Source organism: Myotis myotis, unplaced genomic scaffold (genome assembly GCF_014108235.1).
Source record: "Myotis myotis isolate mMyoMyo1 unplaced genomic scaffold, mMyoMyo1.p scaffold_m19_p_4, whole genome shotgun sequence".
NCBI classification, from domain to species: domain Eukaryota; kingdom Metazoa; phylum Chordata; class Mammalia; order Chiroptera; family Vespertilionidae; genus Myotis; species Myotis myotis.
In genome coordinates, this window is record NW_023416346.1 from 27935268 (window position 1) to 27952734 (window position 17467).

Genomic DNA, 17467 nt, shown 5'->3' on the forward strand with positions numbered 1-17467 from the left:
CTGGGTTGTGGGAAGGGCAGCTAAGGGGCCAGAATGGGCATCCATGGTGGACTGGGGTAGAGGACTCAGAGAAGAGGGAGCTGAGTGGGGTTCAGTACACAGACTCACAGGCAGCCTCAGGCCCAGGACAAATGTGGATGCCAAGCAGGAGGCCTAGAGGCACCGGAAACACTAGAGGGGAGGAAACAGACTGCTCCTGGGCCCAGATGCTAGGATGTTGAGTGAGCCCTGAGCTCAGGATTATGGAAATGGGGGAGCAGAACAGGAGGCAGGAGGAGGGGTTGGGCATTGGAAGAGGCCAGGTTGAGACCAGAGGATGAGTCTGAGAGAGGGACAGCAGATGCAGCCAGCTCTCTTGGGGCTGAGGCTGCTCATAGAAGGATGGATGGGTGCAGATACTGGGGTGAGGTCTGTGGAGACGGACCTTGATCCTGTTCTAAGGGTGGGCGGAGCCAGGAGACAGTCAGGGAGAGCAGCACATAGGCATCGTTTGGGGGTGCAGGCCCCGAGGGCTGAGGTCCTAAGGCTGTGTGCCAAACACCCAGATGCCAGGAAAAGCCTGGTGCATCATGGCCAACCAAAAACAAGGGCGTCTTTGAGGTGTAGGGCCTGTGGAGACAGGGCTGGGCCAGTAGCACCCTCTTCTGCTCAGAGAAACATCAGCCTCTGGGTTGGTGAAACATGTACTTGAGCAGGACTCTGGGCTGTGGAGGCCAGGCTCAGTGTTTGCTGAGGTTCTGATCGCCCTGCTGGAGGGACTCAGTCGCTGCTCTACATCCAGGTAATAGCTGGAATGTCTAGTGGAGTGACTGTGGTCCCCTCAGGGCTCTCTTTCCACTGCCTTGGTCCTACTTGCCCATTCTGCTCTTCCTGGGAGGAGCTGGGGGAAGCCTGCTGGGACTGCTGGGAATGTGGGACGGTATAGGGTTGGGTCCAGGGGGAGTAGGTGTTTATGTAGGGGTAGCACTGATGAGTCCAGAAGCCCAGGACATCCCATGTCCAAGGAGAAGGCTCCAGGGTCAGAGCTCAGAGTCAAGCCCAAGGGTAGTGTGAACAAGCCTTCTTGCGGTGGGGGGTGGGGGGACACAAAAGCTCTCTTGTTCTTTTCCTAAAGAGTGCTGTCACTCCTATTTCCCACTAGGCAGGCACTGAGAGAGTGACAGACCAGTCCTAGATGACCCAACCGTTCACTAGAGATCCCTGCTCTCTGTCTGATCCAGCCAGTGGGGAAAGAACTGAGACCTATGCTTGTTCTGGAACTAATGGGATGGGGGTGTGGCTATCTTTTTGAGCTTCCAATATCACAGGGGTGGGGCAAGGGTTGTAAGGCCAGGGGAGAAGTTCAACTGTGGAAGAGGCCCACTGGTGAATCAAAAATTTAAGTCAGGCCCGGCCTGCAATGCTCAGTGGTTGAGCATCAACCTATGAACCAGAAGGTCACGGTTCAATTCCAAGACAGGGCACATGCCCGGGTTGGGGGCTGGATCCCCAGTGTGGGGCGTTCAGGAGGCAGCTGATCAATGGTTCTCTCTCATCATTGATGTTTCTACCTCTCCCTCTCCCTTGCTCTCTGAAATCAATTATATATATAAAGCAAAAAGGCCTGACCCACCGCAGAAAATTGCCATCAGGAGAGTTTTGTGTCTATTCCCACCGGCCCCATGAAAGGTGTGTGCCTGGCGGTGGTGCTGAGAAAAATCCAGATGCAGAGATGAACACTTGCCCCTGTCTCCCACTGAATATCAGATCAAAGGTGAAGAATAATGCTCTGCTTTCTACACATCCTGTTAATCTCTGCTACAGCAGTACCCTCAAAGGACAGAAACACGGCTGGAATCCTCTATTTCATGCTGCTGATCTTCTCTCTGTACTGGAGAGGACTGCTGTCCACTCTGTTCTCTGCTTGACGATATGGAGCAGTGCCTTATACTCTTCTCTGGAGTCGATGTTCGAAACCTCCCCTCTACTCTGTTCTTGAATATTCACTTGGCTGCCCTGCTGCCATCACAGTTTTGGGGCCACATGTTTTGTCATGAATACTCCTCCCCTGTCTTGTTGTCTTTGCTCCCCCTTTTTGCTTTCAGTCACTCTCGTTTCCGGGGGCCTCCTTAGCTCTGCTCTTACAGGAGCTGTGTGGGTCCTGCTGGGGCCTCTGAGGGGCTCATCACACCAGAGAGAGAAAATCTGCTCTCTCCTGTGTATGGTGCTGCAGTGGGATGGGGGGCCTGGGGAGTCATTGTGTATCCTTGCATCAGTGACCCTGCGCCACTGTCACAGCTACCTCTGGGAGACATAACTTCTGTCCCCTGAGCTTATGTATGCTCCTCTAAAAGGCTGGCCCTAGCAATTCCAGTTTATGACTTGTTTGCTCAGCTGGGCTTCCCAAGGGGGTTAAGTTAGACTCTGTTTTCTGCTTTTCTGCCCTCTGGTTGCTGGGATGGTCTCACCTTTCTTTTTGCTAATGCCTAAAACTAAATTGATGGGTCAATGAATATAGAACTCCTGCGGGCACAATGCTTTTCTCCCCTCCCTCCGCCCCCTACTCGTTGGGGAACTCCCTCCAGCCCAGGACACTTGCTCCTCCACACAGACACAGGGCACTTATGCTGCTGAGATTGGCCTGCTTTCCCAATAGGGGACTGTGTGGGCGAGCTGGGGCACAAAGCGCCTTCTCCTCCTCCTGCAGTGTTGGCCTGCTAAAGTGACCTCGGATGGGTCTCTGTTAACCAGTGTTTCTGATATTGGGGTGGACACAGGCTGCTTTCCAAGGGGATATAACTGAGTATGAGCAGACCCTGAGAGCCTGCATCCACCCTTCCCTGCATACATCACAAAAGAAGTTTGTCATTTCTTGGGAATTTCTCCATATAGGATCAAGTCATCTGTGAATAAAGACAGTTTTAGTTCTTTCTTTCCAATCAGTGTGTATTATTTTGGTGTGATGGGGGGGTTTGTCCCACTGGCTTGAGCCTCCAGTACAATTTTGAAATGAATAGGCAAAAGTAGACATCTTTTATTATTGCCAATATTAAGGAAAACATTCATTCTTTCACCAGTAAGTATTATGTGCACTGTGAGTTTATGGAGACACTATTGGGTTGAAGAAATTCCCTTCTATTCCAATTGTGTTGCAAATTTTTTTTATCACAGATGTGTATTGGATTTTATCAGGCCCTTCTGGGGTAGAGGGGGCATCCATTGCAATGCTCATCTTCCCCTCCTCCCACCTTGTACTATCAATATGGAGTATAACAATTGATTTTCAGATTTTAAACCAACTTTGCATTCCTGGGACACATTCAGTTCTTCATGGCATGTATCTCTAGGGTGTTTGCACCAGGTCTTGCCTGGTCTCTCTACTTTGCATTCGAGAATTCTGTCCATGTGGCAGAAAAAATGGAATCCTAGTGTTGGTCGTGTGGAGCGACAAGCCTCTTCTAGGGTTGAAGCCCTGCTCAAAGAGCCACACCTCCCATCCTCCCAGCGACCTCACAGAGGAGCCCCTCTATCCCCTGAAGCACACACAGGGTCCAGACCCCAGCCCACTGGCCACAATAGTTGTGCCTTTCCCAATGATGGGAGGAGCCAAGACAGCCCTGGCCACTACCCTTTAGTGGCCCAGGATCCCACCCTCCTGCTGCACCCTCATTGGCCAGACCTTGATGGGCACAGACCCTGCAGGAGAGGTACCAAGGGGTAGGGAGTCTGCAGCCCTGGTGGGCTAGCTCCTGTGATGGCAGCAGGTCCCAGCAGGGCAGAAGGGTGGGGAACTCTAGAGGCTGAGTAACCAAGTGAAGTAAAAGGCGGGGACCCTGAGAGTCCTCTGTCACCACAGTGAGTCAGGAGGCAGCCTTGTGCTTTTTCTTCTGTGGTGAGTGCCCAGGCCATGGTCAAGCTTCTGACCACGGCTGTGGTCTTCTTCTGCGGGAGGGCAGACTCCATGGAGTGACAGTTCCTGAGGCAGCTAGGGCCCTGCTAGTTACTCTTTGAGTCCCTTCATTTCCCCATACAGTGACCCTCTCCTGAAGGGCTCTCCCACCCCTGGTCAGGTTGGTGATGGGTGGGTGAGGAGTTGGTGGGGAGGTGGCTCCAACTCCTGAGAGCATAGGGGAGTCCCCAAGTCCTGGAGTTCTAGTGTCCCCCAAGCTGGGCCTGCATCCACCCCAAGCCCTAGACTCTCCTGTTCATCCAAAGTGGCAAAGATGGAGGCAGAGAAGGCCCTTGGGGGTGCTGCCCTCCCCTGCATTTCCTTCAGCAGATTCTTTTCTGTATTTCCAGCACAGTGTGCCGCCCTCATTAGAGGGTGCGTTTGGTTTTGTTTCACAAACACGCGTGTATTTGATGCCAGGTGGACAATCATATATCTGTCCTAGAAGGGATTTTTCTCTTTGTAATAGTTTTCTCCTGCTGTCTTAAAAAATTATCACAAATTTACAACATAAATTTATCATCTCACAGTTCTGTAGGCCAGAAATTTGGTACAGGTCTTCCCAGGCCAGAATCATGGTACTGGAAGGCTACATTCCTTTCTGGAGAGTCTATGGCAGGGGTGGGCAAACTTTTTGACTCGAGGGCCACAATGGGTTCTTAAACTGGACCAGAGGGCCGGAACAAAAGCATGGATGGAGTGTTTGTGTGAACTAATATAAATTCAAAGTAAACATCATTACATAAAAGGGTACGGTCTTTTTTTTTTTTTTTTTTTAGTTTTATTCATTTCAAACGGGCTGGATCCGGCCTGCGGGCCGTAGTTTGCCCAAGGCTGGTCTATGGGCTAATCCTTTTCCTGTTCATTTGGCTGTTGGCAGAATTCAGTTCTTTGTGGTTGCAGGATCCAAGTCCCATTGTCTTGCTGTCTGGGGGCCATTCCCAGCTCCTGAAGCCACCATATTTCTTTGCTCCTGGTCCCTTCCTCCATATTCAAAGTCATCAGTGGTGGTTTGAGTCTTTCTCACATGGCATTTCTCTAACCCACTCTTCTCTTTCTTCCACTTTTATCAGTTTATGTGATGAGATAATCCAGGACAATCTATTTATTTTAAGGTCAATTGATTAGAAACCATATAGTGTCATCCCCGCCTTTAATTCCTTGTAGCAAAGTATTCTCAAATTCTGGGGATTAAGACACAGGCAGCTTTGATGGACCATTATTCCCTCTCCCACACTCTCCTTTCTTGTTAGTATGTATGGCATGTCACATGATTGATTTTTAATTGATAAAATAATTTTGCTTTCCTGGAGTAAACTTCATTTAGTTGCAGTGTGTTATCTTTTCAGTACTGCTGCTAGATTAGGCAAATGAAAAAATAATTTGTGCCTTACTGATTCAATGGAATGCTAGAATCTTTTAAAGTGACTACTAGTACTCTCTGAAATATGGATGAGTGCCACATATAGTACATTCACAAAAAGAGGTGAGTAACAAAATAGTATATACTTTAAAGATTTCATTTTATTTCAATGTCAATAATAGGAAAAACTAAATATTTGCAGAATTCAGAATAGTGGTTATCTAAGGGGAGGAAGAATTATAGTCTACAGAGTCACATAAAGATGGTAAAAATATTTTCCACTAGGTTTCTACTATTCTGTATCTCCATGAGTAATGTATTATTCATTTGCTCTTCAAACTTAGGGGCCTTTAGTGTTATTAGGTTTCGTTCTGTTCTGGTTTTTATTTGATTTTCTTTGTTTTGTTTTTATTTTAGCCTTTCAAATGCTTTTAGTTTCCAATTTCCTAATTATTAATGATGTTGAGCATCTTTTTGTTTCCTTATTTGCCACACATATATCTTCTTTTGGGAAGTGTGTGTCCAAATATTTACACAGTTTTAATTGATCTGTTTACTTTTAATTGCTGAGTTTTGAGATACATACTTATCTATAGATATAGATATAGATATAGATATAGATATAGATATAGATATAGATATAGATATAGATATAGATATAGATACAGATATAGATATAAATATATCCTATATTTAAGTCTTAGTCAGATATTCGATTTAAAAATATTTCCCCCCAGGCTGTCCCATTTATTTTCAGTCTTTAAACAGTGTTTTTTGAAGAGCACAAGCTGTGTAATTTGTTGAAGTCCAACTTAATTAATTTAATTAATTTTCCTTTTATGAATTATGCTTTTGCTGTCGTAGGTTAAAATCTTTGCCCAATGAAAGGTTGAACAGGTGGTTTGTTTGTTTTTTAAGGCTTTTATTTTTTTAATCCTCACCCGAAGATTTTTTTCCCCATTGATTTTTAGAGAGAGTGGGAGAGGGAAAGAGAAAAATATCAATTTGTTTCCGATTGGTTTCCCCCTGCACATGTGGCCCCGCCCACCCTGGCCCCGGCCCCGGATCCTAACCCCGCCCCGTGAGTGCCTGCACTAGCGACAAACCCCTGATAGGCAGAACCCACGCTCGTGCCAGACGCCAGCCTTGGCCCCGCCCACCGCGGGCCTGGGCCCGCCTCTGCACAGTGGCACTTCCTGCCTCGCTCCCGGCCCACCTCCGCTCAGCCCCGCCCAGCGCAGACCAGCGAGCCCGGAGAGATGGAGGGCCGAGTCCAGCTGATTAAGGCCCTCTTGGCCTTACCCCTCAGGCACCGGAGGCGTCGGTGGAGGAACCCGATTCCCTTCCCCGAGACGTTTGACGGCGACACCGACCGGCTCCCGGAGTTTATCGTGCAGACGGGCGCCTACATGTTGGTGGACGACACCCTGTTCTCCAGCGATGCCCTGAAGGTGACGTTCCTCATCACCCGCCTCACGGGGCCTGCCCTGCAGTGGGTGATCCCCTACATCAGGAAGGAGAGCCCCCTGCTCAGTGATTACCGGGGCTTCCTGGCCGAGATGAAGCGGGTCTTTGGATGGGTGGAGGACGAGGACTTCTAGGCCAGGAGACCCTCGGGCCTGGGGACAGGTGCTCTCGGGGGAGGGTCCCCGCGCCGGTGGCTGCCGCCCAGACCGCCACAGGCGTCCTCCCACCGCGCCTCCCCGTCCCCGTGTTCCAGTGGCGGTGATCTCCCCCGCGCTCCTGTTCCCTCCCGCGTAGTGCTTGCCTTTGTTCCAGGAATAGCGCCCCAGGTTCCTGCTGCAGCTGGGCCTGGCTCCGGAGCGCGCCGCCGCCCTCTCCCGCCAGCCCGGCCCCTCCCGTGCGGACTTGGACTCTGTCCTGGGCTCCAGCTGCGAGCTGGGCTCCCGTTACACACTGGACAGACCCCCACAGACAAGCCGTTGCCAACCTCTCCCTGCCAGGCTAGCAGGCCTGCGTGGATGTGCCCAGAGACCAGCGCTGTGGCTGCCATCACCATCCACCACCTCCAGCGATCTCGTCTCACCCAGGAGGTATCTGAGCTGGCCACAGCCCCTGGACAGTGATTCGAACAGCTCGCCAACCCCTTGGAGGGGCCGGCCAGCCTTTCACCTTCAGCGGGGGTGGGGTGGGGGGGGCATTCCCTCCGTACTCCCCCAGACACCTTCTATTCCTGCCAGATGGCTGCCAAGTCCCAGGGGTGCCCCGCAGCCAAATCGAGTTACTCGTTTTCTCCTGTGGCCTGTTAGTTTTGCTCAGCACCCAGTTCTCTTCTGAATTTGCAGCCGTCTCTCTGATGTGTGCCTTTTGTTCAACACAGTGACCCTGCACTCTGCCCAGCTCTTCTACACTACCTAGACAAAAGTCTTTTCCCCCCGAATAAACATCACATATTATTAAAAATAAATGAAATGTGAATGAATATGGTGCCTCTTCTTTCCTGGTTCATTACATAGGGTCCGTGTTTTGTTCAGCAGTTATGCCTTCTCTCATTCTGTGGCTGGTGTAGGGTCTTGCATTATTAAAGATATTAATGAGTAAAGGTGTTGATCCTGGAGATGGAGACCCCTCTGGTGATCATGCAATTCCAGATGCTGACTCTTCCAATCCAGTCAGTTCCATGTCCCTTAGGAAGCGGACCTTGATCTGACTATTCAAAGGTGATTTAAAGAGAAGCTAGCTAGGAGGCTTTTCAGAGAAGGTTTCTTCCTTTCCAAAAAAATCTGCTTGAAATCACACCTCATTGTTACAAACCATGAAACCCATACATTTGTTAGTATCTGTCAAAGTTTGTTTGTTTTTAACCCATTATTCAGGGAACCAGCAGAATGACAAAGGGGCTTTAGAAAATGCATTTACATTTACAAGGTCTTAGATTGTGTAAGTAGAAGGGAAAGGAATACAGAATTGTGGTTAATTTTGGTAAAATCCTGGTAGATGATCTGTAGGACAAAAAATTATAACCTTCTCTAACAGGCAGAAAATAAAATAAAACCACGTTACTCTGCATGCTCACCCCTTAAATGCACAGTGCTGGAAAAAAAAAACTACCTCATGTACGGCTGGGATAATTAAAATATCTCTACAGTCAAATAATAGGTGGGCTTATAAATCAATATGCAATCAAATCTGCCTCACTTCCAAATTAGGTGATTTTCCAGAACATAGGAAAGAGGAGTCAATCACAACAGTAATTTTAATTACTTTTCCTCTCTCTCCATATGAAAGGTAAATACTTGCCCTACATGTTCAATTGCTCGTAAGGCTGTATGTGGAAGTAGAGGTGCATTTTCTGCATTATGTATCTGATAATGTTTTGTTCCCAGAAATAGTGGAAGCATTAACTTGCAATTTGTCATGTAATAGGTCTAAGTCTTCTTGAAAGCAGGGGGAACTTTTGAGTTAATACAATAAACTTACGGTTCACAGGATTCTCAAAACAATTGTAAGTATCTAATTATGAGGTTCCAGTTGAAGGCCCTGGCAGTCTGCCTTCCCAGATGGGGTGGAAGAATGATCATGCAAGGGGGGGGGGGGGGAGGACACATATGTAATACCCTTTGTAATACTTTAAGCAATAAAAAAAAAAATTTAAAAAAGGACACATATGTAATACCCTTTGTAATACTTTAAGCAATAAAAAAAAAATTAAAAAAAAAGAATGATCACGTTAAGCATATTCGCTGTTCGGTTTTATATTTTTTAAACTTTATTTTTTAAATATATTTTTATTGATTTCAGAGAGGAAAGGAGAGGGAGAAAGAGATAGAAACATCAATGATGAGAGAGAATCATTGATCAGCTGCCTCATGCACACCCCCTACTGGGGATCGAGCCTGCAACCCCTGCATGTGCCCTTGAACACAGTTGAACCCGGGACCCTCAAGTCTGAAGGCCGACGCTCTATTCACTGAGCCATACTGGTAGGGCTTTATGTGGCTTCTTTTTTATACCCATAGTTGTAGGGCTTCCATTCAGCTACATTTCAGGCAGTTATGAATGATGGTTGTTCTGTAGTTTAGTTGTAATTTTGATATGGTTGTGGGAGGATGGGAGTACCACATTTATCTACACTACCATCTTGACCAGAAGCCCTATTCTCATGTATTTTTTTAAAATCTTATATAAAGGGCCTGTTCAAGTCACGGGGCCATTTTAAATCATCACTTTTTAATTATTGAGTAATAGTGGTTCTTTATTATATTCTGGATAAAAATCCTTTGTAATATATATGCATCCCAAATGTATTCTCTAGGTATATGCACCATGCTTTTCAGTTTTCTGAAAATAATCTTCTAAAGTATGATGTTTTCAATAATTTATATGAAGTCCAATTTATAATTTTTGTCTTTTATTTTAGTGTTTTAAATATATTTTTATTAATTTCTGAGAGGAAAGGAGAGGGAGAAACATTAATGATGAGAGAGAATCATTGATCAGCTGCCTCCTTCATGCCCCACACGGGGATTGAGCCCACAACCTGGGCATATACCCTAATGGGGAATCAAACTGGTTCATAGGTGAGCTACTGGTTCATAGGTCAACGCTCAACCACTGAGCCATGTGGGCCAGGCAGTCTTTTATTGTTTGAGTTCCTCCAAAAAACAGATGCCAAGACAGAAGTAGACATTCATGAAGTTTATTGGGGGAAACACTGGTAGAGGGTAAAGAAGAGAGGGAGAAGGGACAGGTGAGGGAAGCCTTCAGTCTATGAAAGGAAAGAGAGAAGGACGGAAGAGCCTACATTTACAGTTGAAGTTTTCAAAAAAAATCTCATTTGGACAAATTGGGAACTCAGAACAAATACTGTTGCTACTGGAGTTGTGTGTCAGACAGGAATGGCCTGGCTCTAGTAACCCTCAACTGCTCAGTCATTGACCAATAGCAGCCTGAAGAGAGCTTGACCTCAATGTGAATGTTGCATTGAGTCCAAAAGTGCATGCCCTGGCTGGTTGCTCAGTGGTTAGAGTGTCGGTCTGCTGACCGAGGGGTCTTGGGTTCAATTCCCGGTCAAGGTCACGTACCTCAGTTACAGGTTCCCCAGCGCCAGCAAGGATGTGTGTGGGAGGCAACCAATTGATGTGTCTCCCTCACTTTGATGTTTCTCTCTCTCATCTCCTCTTCCCTCCCTTCCACTCTCTCTAGCAATGAATGGAAAAAATACCCACAGGTAAGGACTTAAAAGAAAAAAAAACAAAAAAACAAAAGTGCAGTAGCTGGAAGGTGACTGCTCACTACTATCATGATAGAAGATTGTCCTGAAGGGAAGTCCAAGTAGCACACTTCCATGGTTACCTCAGTGTAACACTGCAGCACAGATCTACTTCTTAAGTTATAAGAACATCTACTTCATGGTTGATATGGACTCTCTTCCTGAAAGAAAACTTACAAGATGTAGATTAGTGTAATGAACTACAGTCCCATCACTGTAATTGCTCTCCAGACTACAACTGTGATTCATCCTCTTCCTGCTCCACCATTTAAAATTGCATAGTTTTTATTTATTTAAAAATTTGTAATTGGCACTTCCTGTTTGTTGTTGGAGAAAGGAGAAAGGAAAGCGCGAGGAGCCGCCGCCGTCACCAGCGCCGCCGCTCAGAAGCCGAAGAGACCGGGCTGCCGCCCCGCCGCCTTCCCGCCGCTGCCTCCGCGTGCTGCAGGACTCGTTCCAGCAGCCTGTAAAACATGGTGGATTACTATGAAGTTCTAGGCGTGCAGAGACATGCCTCCGCCGAGGACATTAAAAAGGCGTATCGGAAACTGGCGTTGAAGTGGCACCCAGATAAAAATCCTGAGAATAAAGAAGAAGCGGAGAGGAAATTCAAACAAGTAGCCGAGGCGTACGAGGTGCTCTCCGACGCTAAAAAACGGGACATCTATGACAGATACGGCAAAGAAGGATTAAATGGTGGAGGTGGAGGTGGAGGTGGAGGTGGAGGTGGAATTAACTTCGACAACCCGTTCGAGTTTGGCTTCACATTCCGGAACCCAGATGATGTGTTCAGGGAATTTTTTTGGTGGAAGGGACCCGTTTTCATTCGACTTCTTTGAAGACCCATTTGACGACTTCTTTGGGACTCGGCGGGGTCCGCGTGGGAGCAGGAACCGGGGAACCACCTCATTCTTCTCCGCCTTCACAGGGTTCCCGGCTTTCGGCGGAGGGTTTCCGTCTTTTGATACAGGATTTACTTCCTTCGGGTCAATAGGTCATGGAGGTCTCACTTCATTCTCTTCGACGTCATTTGGTGGTAGTGGGATGGGCAACTTCAAGTCCGTGTCGACTTCTACCAAAATTGTTAACGGAAGAAAAATCACTACAAAGAGAATTGTCGAGAACGGTCAAGAAAGAGTAGAAGTTGAAGAAGACGGCCAGTTAAAGTCCTTGACGATAAATGGTAAGGAGCAGCTGCTACGCTTGGATAACAAGTAATTCAACGCACGCATGTAACAGAGATGTTAACTGTAACAAGCACCATGTGAGGATTAACAGGAACATTTTTTTGAAGATTTCAGACGAACTCGACTTTCAGTATAACTGTCCCTAATCTAAAGTATTTATACACGCTCATCGGAGCCTGTTTGTCAGACTGTTGATTTATTGTTGGGACCACATGATAGGACCTTTTCTTTTTGGTCTTTACAATTGTTGTAAATCTCTGTATGCACTTTGCTTTTTATTAAACGTGATCCAGGGTGGCCGTGACTTCATACACTAACACCAGCACGGACCTGCTTTCCATTGTGTGTAAACATGAGCCAAGCAGTGGCGGCCTGCTGTGAAGCTAACATTGCCAGGACGCGCTCCCAGAGTAGTTTCAGTCTTTCAGTGTTGAGTAGTGAAAGGTACTAATGCATCAATGGTAATACATTTCTGGTTTAGTATAAATTGAGGATGTTTTCTAGTTGTGCATGAATGCTGGCAACTTAGTAAGTTTTGACAATTGTTTAAATGTGTAATGTTAAGCTTAGGTTTAAAAAGTAAAGCTGGTAAAATGGGTCTTTGTTATTTGCTTTAAAAAAAAAAAGAAAATAAATGCGATGTGTTTGGTGCATTCTTAAAAAAAAAAAAAATTGTAATTGATGAGAGAGAAAGAGAGAGAGAGAGAGATCAATCGGCTGCCTTCCACATGTGTCCTGACTGGGGATCAAATCCACCACCTTTTGCTGTATGGACCAATACTCTAACCAACTGAGCCACACCCATCAGGACTCAATCATTTCTATTTTTAAAAACATATTTTTATTGATTTCAGAGAGGAGGAGAGGGAGAGAGAGATAGAAACATCAGTGATGAGAATCATTGATCTGCTGCTTCCTGCATGCCCCACACTGTGGATCGAGCCCCACAACTGGGGCATGTGCCTTAACAGGGAATCCAACTGCAACCTCCTGGTTCATAGGTCTATGCTGACCACGTGCTGGGCTAACTATGGTTTTGATTTGCATTTTCCTAATGATTAGTGATGTTGTGCTCTTTATCATACACCTGTTGGTCATTTGCATGTCTTCTTTGGGGAAATGTATATCCAGGTCCTTTCCACAATTTTAATTGATTTTTTTGGGGGGGGTGCTGTTGAGTTGTAGGAGTTTATTATATATTTTGTATATCAGCTCCTTATCAGGTATATGGTTTGCAAATATTTTCCCCCTTACATAGTTTGACTTTTTGTTTTGTTGATCATTTCCTTTGCTATTCAGAAGCTTTTAAATTTTATGAAATTTCACTTTTTTTTCTCTTGTTGCTGATGCTTTTGCTGCCATATCAAAAAAATCATTGCCAGCACCAATATCAAGGAGCTTTTCCCTGTGTTTTCTTCTAATAGATCTTATGTCAAGTGTTCTGGTAGATATTATGTTATGTTCTTACACCACACACATATGCACACACATACAAATAATATTAAAGGGGGTGGGAGGAAACATTAGGAGGTGATTAATAATCTATTACCTTGATGGTGGTGACGGTTTCACCAGTGTATACTTATCTCCAAACTCATCATTTTACACATGGGTGGGCAAAAGTAGGTTTACAGTTGTTTGTATGAAAAAAACATGCACGTTATTATTATTAAAATAGCTTTATTAACTCTGTTTCACATACAACTGTGAACCTACTTTTGCCACCCATATATTTAACATGAAAGCTTTATACATATTAATAACACCTCGATAATTTTTTTAAATGAGAGACCAAAGAGCTTCCCTCCCCCAAACAAAGAAGTGTGCCCTCATCAGACACAAAATCTGCCAACCCCTTGATCTAGGATGTTCCAGCCTCCAGAAATGTGAGAAATAAATGCTTTTTAAGCCACCCAGTCTATGCTATTTGTTATAGAAGCCTGAACTAAGACTGGGAGTAACTGATAATAGATATGAGGTTTGTTTTTGGAGTGATGAAGATATTTGAAAATTAGATTTTGGTGACATTGTAGAACTCTGTAAATAAACTAAAAGCCATTGACTTGTACACTTTAAATGGATGAATTTTATAGTATGCAGATTATATCTCAGTAAAGCTGTTAAAAATGAAAAGAGCCCGCCAGGTTGGTGTGGCTCTGTGGTTGAGTGTCGACCCATGAACCAGGAGGTCATGGTTCAATTCCCGGTCAGTGCACATGCCCAAGTTGTGGGCTCGATCCCCAGTAGGGAGCATGGAGATGGCAGTCAATCAATGATTCTCTCTCATCATTGATGTTTCTATATCTGTCTTGCTCTCCCTTCCTCTTTCTGAAATCAATAAAAACATATATATATATATATATATATATATATATATATATATATATATATATATATATATATGCCAAGCGACTGGAATGCCAGAATGACCGGAACAATTGGAACAACCAGTTGCTTTGATGTGCACTGTGGCCAAGATTACCTCCGGACCTCGATCAGGGCTGGGGCTGGCCAGCCAACCTCCATCATCCTCTCCCCACAGCGGTCCCGGCCCTGATCAGCCCCAATTCGTGTATCGGGCATCTGGTATTTTTATAAAAAATCCTTGAAGGTCTTTATCTCTTTCTTTAAAAAAAAAAGAAAATGAAAGAGCTCCAGGACAAATATCATATTGGTTAAGAGTGCAGGGCTTCTGGTATTTTCAATGTTTGTCCCAGGTCTGCCAGCTTTTAGCTATAGGACCTTACTAAGCTTCTGTTTCCTCAAATATAAATGGTGCTTACCTCATGAGGGGTGTTGAAGATTAAACATGAACATCTGTGTAAGTTTCCTGGAACACTGGGTGTGCTAAAAATATCTTCAGCCATTTTGTTATTATATAGGTCTTCATCTCTAATTCCAGGACATCCTTTAAATAGAATAAAATAAACCTTATGAAAATTGAAAAAAAAATACTGCATATTTGAGAGCTTAATTTGCAAAAATATAGTAATAACTAATATTTTTTTCTGGACATCGAGCAGGTTTATACATAAATTAACTATTATTACTGTATTCCTTTCCTCACAATCTTTAAATGATTCTATGAATTAACTACCATTCTTTTGGTTTCCTGAATAATGAGTTAAATAAAACTTTTACAGGTGTTCATCAAGAAGCTATGTGAAAATTATGGTTATAATATTTTGAGAATTGTGCTTTCAAGTCACTTATTATATAAGTTCTCTCTACCAATATTGCCCTGGAACCCAAGATCTCAGAACATTAAACCACTCAAAGGCCACTTTGTCCCCTCCATGCCTGCATTTTCTATATTAATTTTTTGTACATGTTGTCACAAAATTTGTGAAATTATATCTTAACTAGAGGCCGGGTGCACGAAATTCGTGCAGGGGGCGGGGGTGTCCCTCAGCCTGGCCTGTACCCTCTCCAATCCGGGACCCCTCAGGGGATGTCTGACTGCTTCTCACAATCTGAGACCACTGGCTCCTAACCACTCTGTCTGCCTGCCTGATCATCCCTAACTGTCTCTGCCTCGCCCTGCACCCAGGACCCAGGATTCTTTCCTCTGGCCAGTTGCAAGCACCTGGGACCCAGGCTTCCCTCCCTCTGGCCGGCTGTAGGCACCCGGGCTGCCTTCACCCAGGCCGGCCACAGCCACAGGGGACCGTGGGTGGCGGCTTTGCCCGGGCTGCAGCCACAGGCGCCAAGGACTGCAGGGCGGGTGTCTTGTCCCTCTCCTGGGCTGCAGGCGCAGGCGCTGGCACCCAGGACCACAGGGCAGGTGTCTTATCCCTTTCCAGGGCTGCAGCCCCAACTGCTGGCATCCGGGACCATGGGGCGGGCGGCTTGTCTCTCTCCCGGGATGGGCTGCAGTTGCAGGTGCAGCCGCTGGTGCCTGGGACCACAGGGCATGCGGCTTGTCCCTCTCCTGGGCCACAGCCTGGCTGGTCCCCATTCCTCTCTCGCAAGCTCATTTGTGCCTGGCTGGTCCCCATTCCTCTCTCATGAGCTCATTTGTGTCTGGCTGGTCCCATTCCTTTCTCCCCAGTGTTGAGTGAGCCATTATGGAGTGACAGCATGAGGGCATGATGACCATTTGCATATTAGCTCTTTATTATATAGGATTATAGACTTCAAGTCAATATTGGCCCCAATTACCCTTTCCCAAGAATTTAGTTTAATTTCATTTTCTCTCTCATGACTCATATTTATCTATGTTTTATGAATCTTATGTTTATTCCTTCATCGATGCTCACTTGAGTGGTGCTTCATGATGGGAGATAGAATAGTTTGCTGAGAATGAAGTGAGGGAAACAAACCGAGAATGACAACTGTAACAGGTGAGATGATCAATGTAACTTCTATGGACTGTATGTTTGTGTCCCCCACCCCATTCTAAACCCATATGTTGAAGCCCCAATCCCCAATTGATGGTATTTTGAGGTAGGGCATCAGGGGAGGTAATTAGATTTAGATGAGGTTGGAGCCCCCAGGATGGAATCAGTGCCTTTATAAGAAGAGGAGAGCTCTCTCTCTCTCTCTCTCTCTCTCTCTCTCTCTCTCTCTCTCTCTCTCTCTCTCCCATATGAGGATACAGCAAGAAGGCAGCATTTTCAAACCAGTAAATGAGCACTCATAAGACACTTAATATACCAACACCTTGAACATGGACTTCCCAGCCTCTAAAACTATGAGAAATATATTTTATTGTTTAAGTTACTAAAGCTATGGTATTTTATTATAGCAGCCTAAACTGATTGAGGCACAAATGAAAAACAACCTACCTTCTCCCCTTACAAATAACATGTCTTCCCTCCTTTCATGAGATCTTGGAAAAAATGTTCATGATTAATTCTTGCAAATTAACCCTCCCCAAGACATTTGTATCACATAAAAGGACTGGGGATGGTACAACTAGTGTATATTAAATAATCCCTAAGACAGCCATTCTGACAGAAGGAAGAAAACTGCTGTGGCATTTTTGCTGAGGGAGATAGGGGGTTACTGACATTGTTCAAAGGACACCCAGCAGGTCCATACCCATACTACCTATATCTAGAACCAGGTGGACACAGATTGTAGGGGATATGTTGAAGCTACTTCCTAAAGTAAACTGCTTCCAAACACTTCTCAAATTAGCAAAATCTATGTTTAAAACCAAACAGTGAATATGCTTATCATCCTATCTATCCATCCAGGAAGGCAGACTCCCAGCACCTCAAATTGGAACTTCATAATTTGCCTTTTAAAAAATTGTTTTAAGAACCTGTGAACCGTAAAAACTTCATTTTATTCAGCAATTCAAATAATTACTCTGACTTCAAGACTTTGATGTATTACATGCTATATTGCAAGTTAATGACAGTTTCACTATTTGGAGGAACAAGAAATAATTAAGACATAGTACAGGTTCCCTAGCCAGTTTGGCTCAGTGGATAGAGCGTCAGCTTTCAGACTGAAGGGTCCTGGGTTCAATTCTGGTCAAGTGCACATACCTGAGTTGCAGACTCAATCCCCAGTAGGGGGCATGAAGGAGGCAGCCGATTAATGATTCTCTCTCATCATTGATGTTTCTATCTCTTGCCCTCTCCCTTCCTCTCTGAAATCAATAAAAAAATATTTAAAAAAAGACATAATGCAGGCAATTTTCTTCCAGTTATCCTATATAATAAAAGGGTAATATGCAAATCGACCTGATGGTGGAACAACCAGTCACTATGATGTGTACTGACCACCAGGGGTCAGATGCTCAA

The 17467-nt window shown here is 45.2% G+C and overlaps 1 protein-coding gene and 1 long non-coding RNA gene across 2 annotated transcripts; one reads left to right on the forward strand and one right to left on the reverse strand.

Annotated features, from left to right (window-relative positions):
* Window positions 1–10401: 10401 nt before the first annotated feature.
* LOC118654220 lies at window positions 10402–17231 on the reverse strand. Its single transcript, XR_004966991.1, has 3 exons — window positions 16499–17231; window positions 14495–14619; window positions 10402–10696 (listed from the first exon to the last, which is right to left on the reverse strand). It is a non-coding gene; the product is annotated as an uncharacterized LOC118654220 (long non-coding RNA).
* LOC118654219 (dnaJ homolog subfamily B member 6-like) lies at window positions 10846–12364 on the forward strand. The gene is given in 2 exon segments (XM_036305565.1): window positions 10846–11321; window positions 11323–12364. Coding segments are annotated over 2 exon segments (744 nt in total). The 5' UTR covers window positions 10846–10997; the 3' UTR covers window positions 11743–12364.
* Window positions 17232–17467: the final 236 nt, after the last annotated feature.